This window comes from Bombus vosnesenskii, unplaced genomic scaffold (genome assembly GCF_011952255.1).
Source record: "Bombus vosnesenskii isolate JDL3184/JDL3185 unplaced genomic scaffold, Bvos_JDL3184-5_v1.1 scf7180000013883, whole genome shotgun sequence".
Taxonomy (NCBI): Eukaryota; Metazoa; Arthropoda; class Insecta; order Hymenoptera; family Apidae; genus Bombus; species Bombus vosnesenskii.
Genome location: NW_022883264.1, coordinates 414,917 through 436,225, shown reverse-complemented (window position 1 = coordinate 436,225; position 21,309 = coordinate 414,917). Strand labels below are relative to the sequence as shown.

Below are 21,309 nucleotides of genomic sequence, written 5' to 3'. Positions count from 1 at the left end.
TTCCTTTCTCCGCCAGACACGACCCCTATCCATCGAGGCTCTTTACTTACGCAGCGTAAACGCGACGGTGCGAGTCACGCATCCTACGAAACTGCCAACACCGCCGATCGTACAATTTTACATTGAAACTCCTGCTTCGCGTTACGTTCTTTCTCCGCGACGATGTAACGACTTTTGCCGCGATAAAATAATTATTTTCGTCGATCGATCCACCGGTTCTCGAGTTCCGCGCAACTTGCCACGCGGTTTTACGATTTTTACCGCGTATCGTTCGATACGATCGGTGTCGATTATCGGGCAAATTCCGGATCGCCCGTGGTACCGTTTACGGATTTTATAAATGCGCCAACTCTTTTCCAGGGATCGCGATTAATACCCAGGGTTAACGGTACCAGAAACGCGTTACATAGCACAGAATTTCTTTTGTAGGAAAGCGATAAGTCGATAAATACGGAGATAAAGACTGGCCATTTTGACCCGTTTTATGGAAAAATACGTATTGAAATTAAGCACGGACAACCAACTTCTCGTCTACGAAAGAATCGTCGAACCGATTTGGACGTACGGTATCGAGTCGTGGAGCGCGCTTGCTAAAAGCCACGTTGCTGAATTAGCAGTTTTACATAGGAAACGCACCGTGCTACCAACTCCGTAAAGATCCGAAGATCGTCCTCGCCAATCACCTCTACGCGATCCACCCACGTAGGGAACCGCGCAGAAGGCGTCCCTACGAAAGGCTTCCACGCGTTACACTTGGAATTACGTTATCCACGCGTATCCAACGTCCATCGTTATCCATACAGTTTAATTTACGGTTTACGAGAAAAGAAACGATCGAAAAGCCGCTTCCATTTGTAAAAGCCCTCGGTTTCGTTCGATCCTCGGACAAAATTCAATAAAATTTCGTCGATCGAGAGACCGAGGTCTTTTTAAAGGTAGTACGATGGTACCGCACACGATACACCATTTTTATATCTTTCGACCACGGAGACGAATACCGCGTTAGCGCGTAATTTCTCGGACGTTAAATAATCGTCGAACCATATACGATGGAAACGACGGATGCGTGAAAAAGTCGTTTACGTAGGTGCGTGACGCTTTTTTTCTTCGCAACTCCCCTCGTGGTTTCCCCTTTTCGTCGCTTGCCGATGAAAAGGAAGAATAGAATTTCGTTAGTCGAGTAACTTCGATCAAAGGTAATCCGCCTATTACGCGAAATCAAACGATGGTAACGAAATTGCGCCTGGGATTACGAAATCCCCGCTGCTAATTCCTTTCGATCGTCGTTCTTTTCGCTTATACGTATTCTTTACGTATGATTTCGCTTCGCCCTACTGTACTCGCGCAAAGCTCCGTAAATTCGATATATTTCGTCAAACACGACCGAACGTAGAATGAAAAAAAAAAAAAATTGTAAAAAGCGAGCAACCGGCAGATAACATTGTCAATGGTCGAACGTGCGGTACAAAGGAATAAAGAAGAAACGAATAAACGATAACAAAGTTCGTCGAACGTCGCGGAAGGCAGGATTGTTGGAGCTTGCGCGGCGGAAAGTTTGGTCCGCCAGGTGGGAGATCCACGAGGATCCGTCGCGTGAATCGCGCGTAGATCTTCCCCGCGAGTGTCGGTATTCGGTTCGCGCTTATTTCGTTTTTCCAAATTTCTCGGTGTCGCTTTATCGATCGTCGAGGATCAAAGTCGAGGAAAAGGCGCAGCGAAATGTTAACGTAAGTACGCTCTTTCGTTTCATTTGCCATCGACGGACCGTTTCGTTTCGAAAGCAAAGGAGAGTAGTCAAATATGAAATACTATTTTGTTTCTCCGATATCCTGCTCCTGCGAGAGAAATGGTCTTATTCCTCTTGTTTCATCCTTTTCTTTTCTTTCTTCCGATAAAATTCCGCTTTCAAGCAATCGCGTTAAAGTACGATCGGATCTTCTCGCGAAGCAGAAACGAGGTGGTTCGCGATTTCAGGCATCCCGTTCTCTTTTCTCGAACCGCTTTCTTCGTCCCATACGTTTCTTGCCTGTCGACTTTTCCGATGCCGCCAGAGAATATCCTGATATCTTATAAATTAAAGAGAATCTATAATAAAAAAGATGGCAATTTAAACGGGGAATATCTCGTTATTCGACTACTAAATTGGCTATCCGTATTTCCAATTTGACAAAGTTGAAAACACGATATTCGGTTCGTGAATACTTACGAGTCTCCTATGGCACAAACGTTTCAAAGTAGGTAGGCTTTTCATCGTCGTTTACGTCGTAACCCTCCTTTCTTCAGCGCGAGAACTTGAAACGTCGACGACGTGGCTCGATTTACGCCGAGTATCCGTTCATCGACGTCCGTTTGCGCAAACGAAGAAACACGCACACGTACGACGACCAGCACGATCGGTATCGTTATCTTTATCTCGTAACGAGCCCGGCGACAAGTTACACTCGTTACGTTTGCAGCGTTTTCAAATTAAGAACAGCGGGTCCTGCACGCGAAACGAAGGATCAAGCGGAGAAATCTGCATTCCGCGTCGATTATTTGGCTAGCCTGGCAAATATGGCGATATCGATACAGACGGTTAATGAAAAAGCTGAAATTAAAGCGTACGAGTAGCCGGTAAACGTGTACCTGCGCCAGCCGCAAAGAGAATAATTACCACTCTTTCGTCAGTCCGTATCTCCTCGTTGATTATTGGCTTTTTACGAGCCAGCGCAACTATTGTAATTTCTGTTTGGCAGCTTCGAGGCGTGCGTACGTTTCTCGTGCCTTCGTACTTGCTGAATAATCTACGTTCGCATTTTTATAACACGAACCTACGGCTTGATGCACCGAGTACCAACGTCGGTACCTGCTCGAAGTCGAGATATCGGCGTTTAACGACAGCGTTAAAAACGTTATACTGTTCGAATGATTTGCCGTGCGCGAGTCTTTCAAAGAAGAAACGACTTTTACAATTCGGCGCGATGTCCAGGCGATGGAAAAATTCAAACGTGGTTCGCCGAAAGAAAAAAAAAAAAACGATTTTCACGTGGCAAAGCAGGGAGAAGGCCGAGAGGCAATCGCAGAAGGAGAGGGAATGGAAGAGGAGAAGAGGGGAAGAGGGGTAGAAAAGTGCTCTCCTTAGCCGCGGATTCAGCAACTTCCGACGAGGCTGCCCCTCGATGTTTCGAGTGAACGTTCTCCCTCGTTACGTCAGAATCGCCCTTTAAGCCCTTCCGGTGCCCTTTTCGCGAAAAGTCCATCGAAAACAAGATTTTTTCGCAAATTTCTCTATACCACGTTGCAAAATCCCTGTCTCTAAGATATTCGTAACGTAAGCACCGAGATAACATCTCGCAACGATGATCGTCGAGTACGTGTCGATTTTGAAGGTGTTTCGTTTAACGATTTAAGCCTCGAACGACCGTGAAATATCGCGAAACGAACGAAGAAAGAAGCTCGCGACGTTTAACGATGGTGACAGCGTCATCGTTGCCGATATTAGATATAAGATAGATTGAAAGGTGAATTCGTCGATTCGTGAAACGACGCCAACGTATCCACGAGACAATGTCCGCGTTACGATCGATGGGACCGTTAAATAAAACGATTAATAGCAACGGTAACGTGGCTCGATAAGCCGACATTTGACTTTTGCAGGTTTCTACTCCTTATATTACTGTCATCGTGGAGAAATCGGAATCACGCGCTCCACGTTTCCTCCGCGTCCTCGAAGACTTCCTCGAAAGCTACGCCGTTGACCAGAGGGACCGTCAACGACATTGTTTCCAAAAACATCACGATGGTTCTCGAGAACCTTCTGATGAACTACGAGAACAATCAACTGCCTACTCACGGAAAGGGTAAAGAGACAGTGTCAGAGTATCAAGCGCATCGAAATTGTCGAAATTATCGGAACGTAAGACGCTACGAATCGAGAAAACTCGTTGATTAACGCGTTTTCGGTGATAATTTACACCGTGTAAAAATCGATTACGACAACTTTTTCCCCTAATTGAAACGATTCTTCGTTCGTAAAATTTTGTTCGCGCTCGATCGGGTCGCTCCGAGCAAATTGGATCGATTCGATCCTCGTGATGAAAGGATTAAACGATGGCGAGAGTCGCGAATTACAGCGATTAAAACGAAGGGGTAGCGTTTTTCTGGGATATCGATCTCGAAATGTTTACAACGAAAAAATTGGAGCATCGTAACGATCTTTGACGAGTGATCGAGCGGAAAGGGGAAAAATAGGAGCCGGTCCGATACGAATAGAACACGCGGAAAGTTGGATCGCAGCCAGCCGAACGAAACTATCCCTTCGAAATCGCCTTTATCCCTGACACGCGGTCCCAATTTTCCATCATCCTTATTTTTTCTTTTTTTCTTTTTTTTTTCTCTCGTCCAAAAGAACGCCAAACTATTCTCTCGATTATCCCTCTGTACTCATTTCCCTCGGTCCATCTGTGTATTATTTTTCTTTTCTCCTCTATGTAGCAGCCACCCTCTCGTCGCTCCTTTTAGCTAGTCCTGTTCATCGTCCTGCTCAAAAATTTATACGCACGCTGATCGAGTTCGTTATCGGACCGCGGGTGTTTCTTTCTAGAATGAAATAAAACCGAATATCTCCAAGATGCAAGCGAACCGCGCTTACGCGAACCTGTCGGCCGCGGGCAAGTCGTCCAAATGGGATTATCCGAATCGTTCGCCTCGTTTACGATTGCACGGAGAAACTTCTCGTCTACTCTCTGCTGGCCAAGCAATTCGCGTTACGAGCAATAATACCTATCGTCAAAAGACGGACGTGTTTCGACGCGATTCCGTTCTATATTTCGCACTGATCGCGTATTATTACTATTATGCGTTTTACGTAATTCTGATAAACCGAATTAATTCGATCAGATGAGATCCACGATAATCCCACTTCGCTCGATCGCGTGATTGATCGATTCGAAGATACGCTCGTCCTCCGAATCCTCCAAATCGCCAACGTCGTTCATTTTCGAACAATCGAGTAATCGTCGTTTATTGAAAAGTCCGAAACTTTGGCTCTACGGTAGTACGGTATCCGGGCGGCGAAATACTCGGCTAGGACGACGCGTTTTACGCGTTCCTGGGGTAGTCGAAGCCGAAAACGAGAGTCACCTTCCAAGGAAGTAAAATTTCGGTCAACCCGTTGACGCGCGACGTCTGTATGCACCTTGACGATACAGCTATAAAATTTGGCATTCTCGACCTGCTCCACGGCTTGTCCTTTATGCGTTTGAATCATGCGTTTGATCGTCGAGCGTCGGATTAGGTTTCGGCCGTGTGGCACATTTAGCGTCGCGTGGACGCGTTTCTTCAGCGTCGGCCCAACGCCCCTCTATCTCCGACTATCGTCTCCATTGCTGCGTTCCTTGCTGGCCGAACCCTGGACACAGTCGTAAAGTCGTGGTAAGGCTAAATGGCCGCGGGCTGCTTGCCATGGTGGCGTTGTCGTAAACGCAGGTATCGTGTTACGACGCATCCTACGTGGTTGAAGATGTATAGACGATGTTTTACGCTAGTTAATCTTGATTTTTCAGTTTATAAAAGACGTAATCGCCAGTTTTTTTCCCCAGGAACTCCAACCGTGGTAAAAACCAATATTCTGATAAGAAGCATGGGTCCTGTGTCGGAACTTGACATGGTAGGTTTAGCATGTCGGACGTGCAAATAAACGATCCAAATTGGAACGAAAAAGCTGCTCCTTTGGCGGTGGTGCGACGATTGCATCTCCGTCCAAAGACACGACATTTCTTCGTGATGGAATTTGTCAGGCGCCTAACGGATGGCTCAAAATTATAGAAAGCGCGAACAAATTTCTCGGTCGGATAATTCTTCGGATATTTCTTCCTTTTTTTTTTTTTTTTTTTTTTTCTTTTAGTAAACGTTAAGTTTACCGAAAAATTTCGATTATCCGCGTTCACGAAGAAGTTAAAAAACTTCTTCCACGTGCGACATGTTTGCGTTTTATTCGTCTTTCTGTTTCGTAGTCCGCAAAAAGGACAGGACGGCGTTTCTGTTACTGATGATAGTACGCGTCACTTTTTACAGGATTATTCGATGGATTGTTACTTTCGACAATCTTGGCGCGACTCTCGTTTGAGCTTCTTGGGCCCGATAAAGTCGCTCAGCTTGAGCATCAAAATGTTGGAAAGAATCTGGAGGCCGGACACGTATTTTTATAATGGAAAACACAGCTACGTGCATACCATCACGGTGCCGAATAAATTATTGAGAATCTCGCAAGATGGAGATATACTTTATTCCATGAGGTTGTTATTAATGCAAAGATTTCATTTGCATATTAAACACCGTAACTAATAGCAATAATACGGAAATCGTAAAATAACGTAACGTTAATTTAACGTGGATTGCGATCATACGTTATATTCGTGTTTACAACAGGCTTACTATAAAAGCAAAATGTCCAATGGAGCTTCGAAATTTTCCCATGGATCGACAATCTTGTCCGCTTATTCTCGGAAGTTGTAAGTATCTTTAAAACGATTCGAACGCTCGTAACGAAAAAAAAAGGTTCTTGTCAAATGTTTTCAGCCTTTCGAGCAATAACGCGCGTTTCGGTAGCCAGAAAGTAGACGAGATGGAATCGATATTATATAAAAGACGAACTGTATCTTGTATTTCCAATTTTCGTCCGAGATAAATTTTTCTATTTTTTATATTTTTTATATATATATTTATATATAATATATATATATATATATCGTTCATTTGCTGCAACGATAACGTAACTTAGAAATCCAAATTTTAGGAAAAATGAATTTAAATGCGCTAAACTGATATAGTTTCCTTGTACCGACGCAATACCGACACGACTGCCCTCTCGTGGTGACTTTCCCAAGTTTACTTGCAACACTCCTCCAGCAAAATGTACAAGGAACGGCGTTCCTTCTTTACCAGCAACTCGGTAACTACAAGAGTAGAAAGAACGCTATTTCTTCTTTATCAACAACTCAGAAACTACGTAAAATTAAATTCAATTAATGCAAAAAAGATAAATAAATGCATTTCGATATCTTCGGTAAAGAATCGCTATCGAAGATTTACGTAGAGAGATATTGGACATGTGTCACGAGTGTTTATCGCCAAGCAAAAACATGCATACATACATACATACATACGTATTATCCTGGCAGCCGGTGTTTTATGATACGCGTAAATTTCCTGTTTGTTTCGGAATTCCATAGTGTCTGCCTTTCGTTTGCTTGCCCTCTCTCTATCCGATACAGTATCCGATTATTATCATTTCCTCTATATTCGACAACGTAGAAATTAAAGGATGAAATTCATCGAAATGTCGCGGATACGATCTCCGCTGTACGTCCAACAATGGAAATAATAGATATAACTTGATCGTAATCGAGCACGTTAGATTGGAAGCCTTTCTAATATTTTTTTAATTTTAATATCCTACGTTTTTAGATGCATATACGTCCGGTCAATTAATTTACGAATGGCAAGAGGGCTCCTCCGTAAATTTCGTCCCTGGAATGGCTCTTTCGCAGTTCGATCTGATGGGTTCGCCGTACAGGAATTTAACTTTTGTTCGTCGCGAGGGGGAATTTTCAGTTCTTCAAGTTTCCTTCAACTTGCAACGAAACACCGGTTATTTTCTCATCCAAGTAAGTCGATACGAATAAATTAGCTCGTTACGTAATTTTAGTTAATCGTTAGCTCGACATTCTGATCGCTCCAACGAACAATACTCGTGATATTAACGAATAAAAAATTATTCTTTTCCTTTCGTAATATTCTTCTCTTTATGGTTCTGTCAGGTTTACGTACCCTGTGTTTTGATAGTAGTCCTGAGTTGGGTGTCTTTTTGGATTCATCGTGAAGCTACCAGCGATCGAGTTGGTCTGGGTAAGTCGGTCCCTTCGAACATACATAGGATATATGCATAAATTTAGTATAACTATAGAGTTTCGGATCGTAAAATATTTGTTTGAATCTTGGGAGGTTCTCCCACGAACCCTCGTAGTGCACAGATATCGAATAAATTATTATTACAGGCATTACTACCGTTTTGACACTGTCCACGATTAGTCTCGATTCCAGAACAGACTTGCCTAAAGTTAGATACGCCACTGCCCTTGATTGGTTTCTGTTAATGAGTTTTGGATACTGTATCGCTACTCTGTTGGAATTCGCCGGTGTGCACTACTTTACAAAGGTATCTATTTACTTTATTAATCCTTAATTTTAATACTTAGCGCGTATACTTAGCACGGTAAAAGTCGAACGAATGAATAATAACTGTAGCACGTACGTTGATCTGTGTTGCACAAAATTCACAAAACCGACGTTACTTTTTCGTTAATTCTTCGACTTGTAACACGCTTCTATCAGGTTGGTAGCGGAGAAATTCCTTTGGACGAGGAAGAGTTGGAAAATGAGAGCGAAACCGACTATCAGGATGGGTTTTGCGGTATTGTGTCGCGCAGTCCTCAAACGGTTCACCCAGAGACAATAATAGACGTACCTCGAAGGAGAAGTTCTTTGTTATGCGATGTTTACGACGTTAATGTAAATATAACGTCCAATTTACCAAACATCGATGATTTCACTTTTCTTTATCGTTTAGACTGAACTCGATGTTCTTCCCGTATAATCTGACACACCCTGTACACCTTCCAACAAATTTCTATTTAGGAATCCGTCTCTTACGGAAGAGGATCATCGATGACAGTCTCCGTTACGTCGAAACCATCGACGATGGAAAGACAAACGCAAACGGAAGTGTGGATACCGAAATGGCGACAATTTCTCTATTGCCTCGCTGGCGACGAGGAGTTCAGGTAGAAATTTCCTTCGCTGTTTTAATTTTCTATCTCGAAACTCCTAGGAAATATGTATATCGCGTTTCATTTACTTTATCGGTTCCACTCCATTTATATTTATATATTTCCATCGTTCTCTAGCTGGCAGTTTTATTCGCCGTACAGTTCTTTCCAATTTAATTGGATGATTCGCATCTATATATCGTTCTGTACTCGGCTCGTTTATCTCTTTGTAATTGAACAAAAATAACGATATTATTACGCGTATTGCCGAGCGTATTCGTTCGGTATTTTGGGAATCTCTTACTTCGCATTCGTCCCGAAACGATATTCGTCGTTGTTTTTATGTTTTAATCGCTCGTAAAGCTTCGAATATCATCGATTCTTGTTACTTTGATCGTAGGAGGCGCAGGCAAAGGGAAGCAGCTGGAAATTGCAGGAAGAAAGGCGAAAAGATCGCAAGACACATAAACAGCGTGTCTTACATCGACAAAGTGGCGCGAGTCGTATTTCCCGCTTCTTTTGGGCTACTCAATGTCTGCTATTGGGTCATTTACGTCACTTATCAAGAGGAATTCAAGTGGCAAGATCCACCATTTGGATCAATTTCTCACTGATCCGATCGATAAAGTAATTAAGATAGCGGTGTGCATGTATGATATAGCAAGTCAGATTGATATATACACATATATGTAATGGAAATTTAACTTTAGAAAGGAAAGCTCAAGTTTCGTCAAATTATGACGTAACATATTCCCCTTCTACTTATCCCTAGTAACAAAATTACGTAATTTCATCCTTTCTGCTTTCACGTTCAACAAAATATTATACTCTTTAACGACAGATATATACGTGTATACGGTGTTTAATAAATTTAGTATTCCCCTTCTATGACTCGGGTTATTACCTGCGTTTAAGCGAACGCATAAATCCATTTGAAAATATATCAGAGTATTTTATACACATATACGCGCAACACGTATGTCGGCCAAGGAGAGGACGCTACTATGACTAAAAGCGAGCATAGTGACAAAGTAGTAACGAGAATGACTTTCCATTTTCTGGATTATCCAGAAGATGGGAATTGAGAAATAATATTTGTATCAATGATTCTAATTGAGATATTAATAGAAATATTCTCGGGCGATTCCTTTATCAAAACATAAGGAATCTTTTGAACACAAAGAAACATTCAAATCTTGTTTCGATTCTAGTATCTGACTGTCGCGAAGTGAAATTTGATACACGTTAGCGGACAGATAAAATTACGCTTTTATTATTTCGTATCTCAAAATTTAGTAAAATTTAGCTGAATACCGAACTCGAATAATAAAATTGTTCCATACAATCATATAACAGATTTAAATAAAATCATCGTTAGCATTATAATAATTTCGATCACAATTGAAATTTCCATAGTAACAAAGTCTGAGGGTATCAAACTTCTCCGCCACAGCTTATACATATAGTGTTATATCTACAAATTCTTTATATCGTGATATGTAAATATTATACTTATTATTGAAGCATTATCATCCATCTTATCTAAAAACGCAATGTGCAAGAAAACCTATCCTGAGCTAATAAATAGATTATGGACATGAAAATGTTACTACTCACGGATATAGTAAATACCAACGGTCACTATGCTCGTCAAAAATTCTATATAATACAACCGTGTCGATTAGGACTTTTCATTCTACGACATGGTTGAGTAACCGGTAGAACAAATGCATGCGACTAACGATTAGATGCGAAGAACGTCGTCGTCGTCGTCGTCGTCGTCGTCGTCGTCGATGTTGTGGCCCGGCGAATCCAGCTGGTGAAACCAACGCCATCGAATAACAATCGTCGAATCCCATGGTAAATGCCACGAAGAAATCTGTAACAAAACATAGAATATTATAATTTGTTCTTAATGACAGTGTTAATTATTTTGTGAAAATTTAAAATAATAAAAGATTGATCTCTACCGAATAAAAAATTTGTAGGATAACGAACGAGAATGAAAAGTTTACACTTGTCACATTTTTAATCAGATCCTACTTTCTAATTAATAATAATTTGTCGCGGAATATAGAGAATAAAATTAAACAAAGTCCAAAACAAAAGTCTATTTACATTCTGGGCTTTTGAAGCACCACAGGCCCTTTCCAAGGTCCAACAAGAAGACGAAGGAGTGACGCATCTTTGATAAAACATGAATTATTATAATTTGTTCTGAAAATCAGCAAAGGTTGTTCGAACAATTTGAGGTAACGGAATATGAAACTCTACGAAAACTTGCAACTTCGATAACAAAAGGAATATAAATTCTAATAAACTCTAATTACCATAACGCTTGGAACATTAATATAAAAATTTTAAACCAGACTTCACTTTCCAATTAATAATAATTGTTGCAAAATTCGAGAAATAAGATCAATTGAAACGCTATGTGCAAAGACTCTTACATGCTTAAAGTTGAAGCACTGCTACTATATCCTTTCCAGAGAGGAGGACGACATTAAGTTGTGGAGAAGCTGTAACAAAATGTGTGAAATATAATTTCCTCTGAGAAGACATATTTTTGATTCTTAGAAAGTTTAGGATAATGAACAATTAACCTCTATCCAAAGTTGAAAGTAGAAAAATAATAACTGTCGCGGAGTAATACGCACAAGTATACATGTTATCGATAGAAATTTCGATATTGGAATGACCTGCTGTAGCGCGATTTACCTTTGCTGGTTTGGTTGGCGAGGAGTAGGGAGAAGTGGTAAGTCGAACGTGCACACAAAACAAAATGTTTTCAACAATTCGATGTTACGTTCCAAGTAAAATAAACGATACATCAGACCAAAACACGCTGAGACACGTGTATAAAAGTAAACACGACTGAGCTAATATAATTCAAACGAACAAAATTGAAATAAAATATCAGAAAATTATTATCGTACATAATATTATTAACGTAAAATCGAACGATTATCGAACTATATTCGAACTATAGTTCAAAGTGTCAAAGAAAAGGAAAGGAAGAAAAGAAACGGAAAAGTAAAAATGATAATGAAAGATAATTATCGAGGAAAAAGAAGAGAAGAAAAATGGTCAAGGGGAGTGAAAAGGGAAAGAATTTCACTTCAATAATACGTGATTGTACTTCTCGATGTAGGTGACCTTAATCAAAAATTAGTAACCTTCTATTTACATTGAAAAACGATAAATCGCTATAAATTGTGCTGGATTATCGATAGAAAATGAACTAAATTAAAATTCTCACCATTTTGAAGCAGTGACTCGGTATTGTATAATAAATTTTCCATATTTACGACAAACTCTCAACAGTTACTTTCTCCTCCCAATACGATACCATGCGAAATGCTGTTATTTCAAATTTTAATCCCTATTTCTGTCACTAGAGCGCAGATGACTCCGGTATATATCGTATAGATCAGATTTTTCGCCCCACTCCCCCCCTCCCCCTTCTGGTTTTATGAATGCACATGTGTGAAACGTAGTTTTTCGGAGAGTATTAGATTCGTTTTTCATTTCAGTGCGTTATATCGTTTCATCGCATACAAAATAATAAAAATGTTTCGACAGGTAATCTAAAATTACGTTATATACGATACAAAACGTATAACGTAATACGTATAAAACGTATGAAATTAAACACATTGCGTTATTTTTAGGTTATCCCGCGAATAGTACAAAATCTCCGAATAATTGAAAAAAGACAATTATGTACTACTCTTAACGAGAATATGAAACTAGAAAAAAGTAAGTAATAAAACTTTATCTGTTTTTTACAATACACTAACAACCATCAGAATTATAAAGAGTTTAGAGGAGAACTTTCTTAGATCGGGGAATTTGCTTGTGTACCGATTTTTTACATTTTTGTAAATGAAAAATATGAACATCATTATGATGCCTATGATACAGAAATAAGTATGTATCTTTAATTGAACAGTGAATTTGTATCGCGTGCTTTTGAGAAATACAATAATGTAGTTGTTTACATCTTGCTTCTATCAGAAACAAGTATTTAAAATTTTACCAGATAAATACTATTCCATCTCTCGCTGTTATAAATATTAATCGTATCTATAATCTTAATCGTAGCTATAAATCAAGTTGCCCTATTGGGAAGAGTAGGAGGTGAAGCACAAAAAAGAGGTAACGAAGATCATCCTGTTGTTATATTTTCTCTTGCCACGCATATCAACTATAAGTATATGAATGGTATGTAGAATTAATTAATTACATACAAATTAAGTTATATATCGTAATGACTTTGAGTTATTATATACATGCGATAAATTTTATACATTTAATTTATTAGTCGTTCATTTTACTTCACTTCAACTTTATTCAAAAGAAACTATATCGAATAAAATTTCAGGTGATTTCGTACAACGGACAGACTGGCATAGGATATGTATTTTTAAACCAGGTTTACGCGACACTGTTTTAAATTATTTGAAAAGAGGACAAAGGGTATACGTCTTGGGAAAAATAAGTTACGGGGAATTTAAAGATGAAGATGGTACTACAAGGCCGAGTACTAGCATAATAGCGGACGATGTAATATTTTTCCAATCTTAAACTATTATTATATAGGGATCTCTTTTATATTCTAAAATGTACGTAAAAAATGTATACAAATAAAGGCAAGAGTAACAGCATATTTTTGTTTTTAAATATTTTCATGTATCAGAGTTATACTATATATATTATCTTTTTTATGTTATTATTTTATAATGTTTCGATTCACCATCGATTATCCAAGGATAATAAACTAACCGTTAAAGTTAGCTTAACGAGTAAATAAATCTTTATTTACACATTGCTCGTCCACTTGTAATGAGTTATACAATAAACAGTTTGTAATTTTCTAAAATTGTATGGGTTTTATTTTCTACAAAGTTTGTAAATAGAAATGAAATATAAACTTTGTTGGCAAATTGTAAGGGAAGGGGATTGTAAATGCTGGGAGATAAAAGAATTTTCCAGGATATCGATGCTCTTTAAAAATTCTACAACACGTGCGTGATACACATGTATATGATATATTTCTAAAGACAATATGACAATCCGAACTAAGATCGTAATCGAGATCGAGACATGGATTTTTGCATTGCATAGGGGATATTCTTTCTGGAGCGTCCATTTTTAGAGTGAGATGTACATTCGTATGTAACCATGTGTGTATAACGTTTATGGATTGACACGTAAGTCTAGTACTTACGAATAAATAATTTTTAGATACAATCACGCTTTAAGTGTATTAAATTGCATGTATAGGAATATCAAATGTTTGTTACGGTCCAAATCTGGGTTGTCTTTAAGAACACAAATTGCATATGTGTATTTCAATATATTTATCATTAATATAAATTGTTCTCTCATGAAAATTATATACACGATTGTTTGTTATGCATTTGCATCTTTTTATGATAAAAACTTCACGTAGATCACAGTATACAAATAGCGAAATACAACGGTTTTTTTTTTCTTCAGTTATATAAATCTCTTGCTTGCTAATGCACTTTTCATATTTGCAGACTTATTTGTCTTTCCTTGTCTTACTTTCTTGCACACGCTCGCTCATTCACACGTTCGTAAACGTACATCGATTCACTCGTAAGAACTTTTCCATACTTTCTGTCCCGTTTGTATGTGAGTCTTTTGTAAAAAATACGATCTTAAAACCACTTTCTAACCATACACACGCCTTCGGTCCCTAGTTACAACATACCTTTTTTACTTTTTCTTTTTTTCTCTTTTTCTTTTTTTTTTTTCTTTTTTTGTTTAAAGTCTAGGTTCCGTTGGCGAGGAATGTGAGTCACAATCGCATCGACAACGAACGTAGAAATTTCGATTATAAATTTCTCTTCGGTACTAAAATATATATATATATATATAATATATATAGAGATTTATTTATACATAAATTTATATTCATATATATATGTATATATATAGCTCTGGCCCCGAATTCCTTAAAACTCTCGCACATTTTTGTCTGCTTTCATAGAGTTTATTATATTGTTTTGTTTTCTCTCAATAGCTCGTCAATTTATGTACAAGTATCTACTTATAGATGTAGGGATACAAGCGATCTTCAGCATCGTTTTGACCACTTGAAGCGGCGATCGCGTCATTTTCCCTTTCTGTTTCCTTTTATACAGCACACTAAACTAAACGCGTACATGTACGTAATTACCGACGATTGGATTGGCACAACTGAGTCGGTGCAACGGGAAACTAGTTTCGAAATTTTCTCAGATTTAGTTATTTACAAACCGGACCGCGTAACATTGGATCCTCTTTAAACGATTTGAGCTATATTACGTTAATTTTAAACTAATATCAAGATCTGGCTCGCAACAATTCCTTATCCTTTTCAAATCCCTTTCAAATAAGAGAACGTTGGATAAATCCAATCTCTAGTCGCACCTAAAAGCATATTTACCGGGAAAATTTACTTTCAGGTTAAAGTTTACATCACAGAAGAACTTTGGAATAAAATAGCTGGATCGTTTCCCGAACACCGTTTTGTACGTTCGTCGATAACGCTCTATAAGCATTTCTAAAGTAGTTCGTTGTAGAAGCGAGAAACGTTTCACACTCGCGCACGTGCGTTCACACGAAGGATGGAAAACGGATGGCGGAATATCCGCGAAAAGTTCAAGCTTCACTGAAGCGTCGTCCTCCACAATTGTAGCACGACAATTGGCTCCTGGCGGCCTTGACAAGGTTCCGCGCAGCCAATTATCTATTTGAAACGCGTGGAAATTGATGGACCGCTGTTTGTTCGTTGCTCATCCTCGAGCCCGATTCAAAATCGGTTGGACGTTGTTCGAAGTTGCGGCCAACGTCGAAATAAAATGCATCGTGATGCAGTTTACTATTCGAGGCGTGTCACGATCAGCTAATCACGGCCGAGGCAACGTCGTTGCTGCTTTGGACACCGTTCTTTTCGTCGCTTGACGCGGTAACTCGCACGATATTTTTATTTATCAGTCTTTCGTCGTAAACATCGTAAGCCCTGTAAACATCGATCGCAAGTCGGTTGCCAGTTTCTAACTAACTTCTTCTTGTTGTTCGAACAGTGGCTGAAAAATTACGACCTAGCAATCTTTGTACGGCAACGAATATCCCTAAGATGCGTGTGTCATTCCGAAAGCGAAGGCTAGAGCGACTTTGTCGAGATAGCTCGCGTATTTAACAGAAAGTACGTCAATTTTTTCGCATCATCGCGAAACACGACTGTCTCTGATCAAGTAACGAGTACGTTCTATAGCGCAAGATCCGTTGACTCGGTTGGCGTTAAAAACGCACAGTCGGGTCGGTGCTACGTCTCGCGTCACTTTTTCTCTTCAGACTCTTGATTAGTTTTCACGAGATTGTACGCGTGACTTCTATACTTTGCGGGTGGATCGTGAAGAGACAGAGGTTGTTGCTGCTGTTGTTGTTGTTGCTGCTGCTGCTGCTGTTGCTGCTGCTGTTGTTGTTGTTGTTGTTGTTGCTCGCTGGATGGCTGACTCATGCTAGACATGGAGAGGTCCGTCGGCATATCGATTTCCGGCTCGACGCCACTTCCGCCTTCTTCTTCCGGCTCTGACTTTATCCGCATTTGCTGACGCAGCAGAGATATGTTCTTTATGTTCTTCAGCTCCGTTGGATTTCGCAGAAACCTAAATACATAGAAACCTGTTATAAGCGAGTTCTATTCCATTTCGTAGGAAGCTCGATATTAAAGTTTCAACTTCTTTAACTCGACTGAATTACAAAAGCAATTAAGTACATATATAGGGGAAATTACTTCATTTCAACACGTACGTAAACAGTTAAGGGTTTGAATAACCTCCAATTACGTAGGTCTTTGTGTGTTTCGCTTTTCCTCGACTAGCTTTTATGCGTTAGTTGTAATCGTCGTATTATAAATATTTTCGTTCGACAGCTTTTATATTCAAGCGGCCCTATGAAAATACTTTTCACTAAAATCGTATAAACATTTTCTTAGTATTTAATCCAATAACGGAGGAATATTTATATAATAAACTTTGTATATCGTTATTTTTCTAACTTTTCGAGGATCGAGGGAAACTGATTGGCAAGTATTTGCTCAAAATTTATCTCTCGAATCGATGAAATATTCCTACTTTTACGAAATCGTCTCAGTTTCCGCAGCTTATTAGATAAATATCTGTATCATGTCGCTGTTAGTTGGCAATACGACAGATAAATTATTACAACGACAGAATCAACTTACTGGTAACAGTGTCGTTCTCCTTGGACCTTTCGCAAGATGTTCACTCGGTAATAGTATCGGAGGGCTCTGCTCATTTTATCGTAATTCATCGAAAGATGATTCTTCTGGATGCCCCAGAGCCTCGCAAGTCCAGGGGGGTCAACGATTTTAAATACCCCCGTTTCCCGACTTTTCCACGCAATGTAGTGCGTATACCGTTGCGAGGGATCGTTCAAAAGTTGTTGCAGAAAATCCCACAAAAGTCTACCATCTGCGTGACAAAGAAAAAGCAAGCGTTTTTACACGTCCATTTCGAGTCGGCTAATCTACGATATCATTATTAATTATACCATCAGTTTCGTATCGTTGTTACCATCTGTACTCGATAGAGTCGTATACGTACGCCTAAGTGCGTCTAGGAATACTTTATTCGATACTTGTAAACTCTCTCTCAGATTCGTTGCTATCTAGTAGAGAATTTTTAGGACCATGACCTTCGCAACATTAATTTCAGATGCGTGTCAGGTACTCGCGGTGTTGCGTCGAAGGAAATAGTAACGAATAACTTTGATACACGACCATCCAATTATTGTCAACATCTTCCTCGAACGAACCGATCGCTTTTTGTTATTTTTTTATATAAAAACTGATCGAATCCGTTCGACTCGCGTTTTCCGCGGCAAATCCGCGGACGACGGGAGACAAAGTTCAAGTGCAAAGACAGTCCGCGAAATGGAATCTAGTCCGAACTGGCAGACAATCGTCGACGAACATGCGTTCGCAGCCAATCTATATACGTATGGTGCAGGCAACAGCCTCGTAAAACGCACGTCCGCGAACAAGTATCTCGTCGTTCTCCGTTGGAATGCAAAACAAGGGGCAACGTCTGCGGGCAAACGTAGGAAGAACGCGCTTTTTACCCCGTTTGGCAAGCAACGATCTCGCTGTACAACGGGTAGGATTTACGACGCGACATTCGCTATCGGGACAAGGCAAGACGAGAGTAGAAAATTGAAAAATACGCGCCGTTCGTCGAAATCGCTGCAAAGTCGCGTACCACCGGAATCGTCGTCGGAGGTCGAAGAAAGCGCCGTGGAATCCTCTTGTACGAACACCAGAACGGACTGGAAAAATTACCGTACGATCTGACCGACGAAACACCGACGAGCGAAGGCTACTCGGCTCGTGAAATCCTTAAAACTAATATCTGCGAAGCGCCACTTACTCGTATTGGGTTCCGGGGAGTCGCTGGGGAAAAACTCTCTCGCAGCGCTGGCAGGGTTCGTTCTGAAGGCACCGGGCGTCAGAGGCATCATCGGTTGCGTCAACGTCGGACTGGGCTGATCCTTGACGCAAACTTCGCTTAACCTCTGCGCTGCGAGGGCGGTCGGGGTGGCCGGTGGGCTTCCGTTCGCCGCCTGTTGATTGTCCTCGTCCGAGTCGCTTTTGTAAACCTGACTCTGAGTACCTTCCGTGTGCCCCGGCGAACCTGCTTGACTGTCGACCGAGGGCGCCGGGGACAGCGTCACCGAATTCGCCGACATCAACGAGGCCAGATTCGCCGTGTACGGGTTCTCCGTCCAGGTCGGGGTAGGAGGATGCGAATGGGGGCTGAGGGGATACGCGGACGGTCTCGTGGGCGTCACTGGACTGCTGGGAAGACATCTTTGAAGCTGGCTAAAGTCTCTGGCCAGCATCGACAGCACGTTGTGCAACACGTCGCCAGCGCCTGGACACCTCTCTCCCAAATCCGCCTTTGTCAGCAGACAGAGCGCCTTGCCGTTCATTTGGAACATGTCCATGTCGAATTGGGGTAGGTCGAATTCTCGCTCGGCCCATCGCAGGAACGTCGCCACGTCCTCGCGGGACCATAGCCGTGGATCCGAAGCTGTCGAACATACGCGTTCCATTAATTTCTTTCTACTCTTTCTGTTTCTTTTCTTTTTCTTTTTACGCTCTTATGGTCTTTTCGTTCGTTAGGATCGTTAGTCCGAGATACGAGTATTCGACGACTCGACTACACGAATACGCGTGTATCGATGCTTTTAATAAAAAGATACATCCTAACGATTAAAAACCTACACGTTCGTAATACATTTGACGTCGGTTACGTAAAAATATTACTTAATCCGCGACTAACGTACAGGCACGTTTTTCTTCGTACTTTCGTCGAATAACGTTACAGCGTCCCTACCAGTTCCGAATACAGTTACTAATTACAGGCAATTATATAACTTTGTCGCAAATGCAAAACGTTGTATCTATAACGAAGTATACAGGCAAAAGTTGAAATTTCACAGCGAGGTGATTCCAAACGCTCGTAAAAATACATTTCGCTCGACTGCATCCAAAGTCGTTAAAAGTATATACACGCCGGACGACGCGATCGTTCCACGGTGTAATTCTAAATCGAAATACGTGGGAAAAGTTTCGGCTCTGCTCGTGGATCAGTTTTGGCGCAAAGTTCGAATAACGGCGGTAATACGCCGTTTTTCGCTCGAGCGAATCTCACGAATGGCAATTGCAACGACGAACGTATTCCTATATGTATGTTTAATTATGCGATTCAACGACCACGTACTCGGACGTTAAAGGTCTCTAATTCATGCGTATTTAAATACAAGAATACACACGTGTCAACATACCGATATTTCTAATTCATGAAACGTAACAACGACGTATGAATAATTAATAATTAGACGTTGTTAGGAAATATGTAGCTAGAAAAAGAGGGAAACCGTGAAATAACGGTAGTAGGATGATCGATGACAATAACGACAGTCTGCGCGCGCTAACGACCAGCGAACGCAATAATCGCGAACGCGTCCTTTCGTCGAATAAAATTCGAACGTTTCGCGAGCAGAGGAGACGAAAATGGAAGGCAACTTACCCAAACTAGCTGGTAGATGCGTCTTGAAATCGAGAAAGGGACTCGGTGGCGGATGAGTGGGTGGAAAATTCATGGCAGGTCCGTATCGCCAGAGCAGCTCTGTCGGGCTAAAAGGCAGAGATATACCCGGTGGTAGTCGAGAGTCCATCCCCGTCATTCCACCGCCGGCCGAGACCGGTGGCAATTGCGGCAGCTGAATCGACGGCAACAATTTCATAACACGTTTCTCTCTCTATCTTCTTATCCCTGAAATCGACAAAACACCGACATTTTCAAATACCATTCGACGACGATCGTCGTTAGAGCGCGCGGACTTTTAACGATTGGGTTCGATCTAAAAAATACTATCGATAGATAGATTCGTTCGTACGTCTATTTCGATTTCGACGTAAGCAGGAAATTAATAACGAGGAAAAAGGTGTGTCGCAGACGCGAAGGAAAGGCAAAGATATTGGCACGCGAAGGTCGTTGCGCCATTGTTTCGCACCAGGAAATTCTCGTTCGGGAAGCGCCGACCACGCGAACCGATCGCCAGACGGAGAAAGAAACTTGCCATGGAACGAAAAAAGAGAGAGAGAATGACGTTAAAAGGAAAGAACGGAAGCGCCACGACACCCAAACCCCTCCGCCGTTTTCTTTTTTTTTTTCCCCTCCGATCGACTTTACGTTTTACGTCGTGTCGCGTGGACCTATTTTTGCGAAGCTATCGATTACGTCGTTCGTCGCTTTTTATACGACACACGCGAGAAGAAAAACGAAGGCAAGTTGCCGCGCGGACGTTGCCAATCATCGCGAGCAGAAGAGAAACCGAACGCATCTTCGCTTGCGCGCAATCGCCCATAAAAGTCGGCAGACCGCGCTCGCACGAATAACAAAACCTCGATATATCTCCGCGGAAAAGATATTTTTGAGTAGAGATATCGACGCACGTACGCATAGGCGGGGATATACGGCCACCGAGTTGTCCTCACACCAGTTTCTGAAACTGGTAGTTCGAGGCAGGCCTCGGCGTTATCTGCGATCCGTATCGACGCGATTCGACCCGCTATCGAATTTAAAATATAGATAATCTTTTTTTCCACTTTGTTACGGTACGTTACGGTACGACGATATTAGACGGGTCTTAGTCGGATCGTCGAGATTCGTAGGACCGAAACGCCGCTCTATCCGACCAACAGTTTTCCACGTAATACGTCGTTAGAAGTAGCAAGAGAGGGAAATGACCTGGACTCTGCCGCGCTATCTTATTTCCCACTGCCTGCTCTTACCCTTGACGCGCGAGCAACAGTCGAATAACGTGGGTTAATTCTCGGAATGTCGCGTCTCCGGATATACGAGCGAACACGGTGCCGGCCGCTGGCCATATATCCGGA

General features: G+C 41.1%; 3 protein-coding genes across 6 annotated transcripts in view; 2 read left to right on the top strand and 1 right to left on the bottom strand.

Moving 5' to 3' along the window:
• Positions 1-3,577: 3,577 nt before the first annotated feature.
• LOC117239059 (gamma-aminobutyric acid receptor alpha-like) lies at positions 3,578-9,706 on the top strand (the record flags this gene model as incomplete). The annotated part of the gene is made up of 10 exons (XM_033504331.1): positions 3,578-3,839; positions 5,580-5,647; positions 6,055-6,275; positions 6,409-6,491; positions 7,447-7,646; positions 7,800-7,887; positions 8,037-8,197; positions 8,374-8,550; positions 8,677-8,822; positions 9,208-9,706. Coding segments are annotated over 10 exons (1,620 nt in total), but the record flags the coding sequence as incomplete, so codon positions are not given.
• A 2,538-nt stretch (positions 9,707-12,244) lies between these two features.
• LOC117239048 (single-stranded DNA-binding protein, mitochondrial) lies at positions 12,245-13,428 on the top strand. Its single transcript, XM_033504314.1, has 4 exons — positions 12,245-12,389; positions 12,479-12,566; positions 12,912-13,031; positions 13,192-13,428. The coding sequence occupies exons 1-4, from the start codon at positions 12,378-12,380 to the stop codon at positions 13,392-13,394; spliced, it is 423 nt and encodes a 140-aa protein (XP_033360205.1). The 5' UTR covers positions 12,245-12,377; the 3' UTR covers positions 13,395-13,428.
• Positions 13,429-14,151: 723 nt separating this feature from the next.
• The window catches only part of LOC117239094 (ets DNA-binding protein pokkuri-like), a 28,715-nt gene continuing 21,557 nt past the window's right edge, over positions 14,152-21,309 (bottom strand). For 2 of the 4 annotated variants that reach the window (XM_033504386.1, XM_033504387.1), the window contains exons 2-5: positions 19,937-20,182; positions 18,272-18,934; positions 17,068-17,317; positions 16,159-16,489 (exon numbers count right to left, since the gene is read on the bottom strand). In XM_033504386.1, the coding sequence (XP_033360277.1) occupies positions 16,159-16,489; positions 17,068-17,317; positions 18,272-18,934; positions 19,937-20,153 (1,461 nt within the window). In that variant the 5' untranslated portion in view covers positions 20,154-20,182. Of the gene's footprint in view, positions 16,490-17,067; positions 17,318-18,271; positions 18,935-19,936; positions 20,183-21,309 lie in introns of those variants that run through there. The other 2 variants (XM_033504389.1, XM_033504388.1) reach the window with 2 other exon arrangements.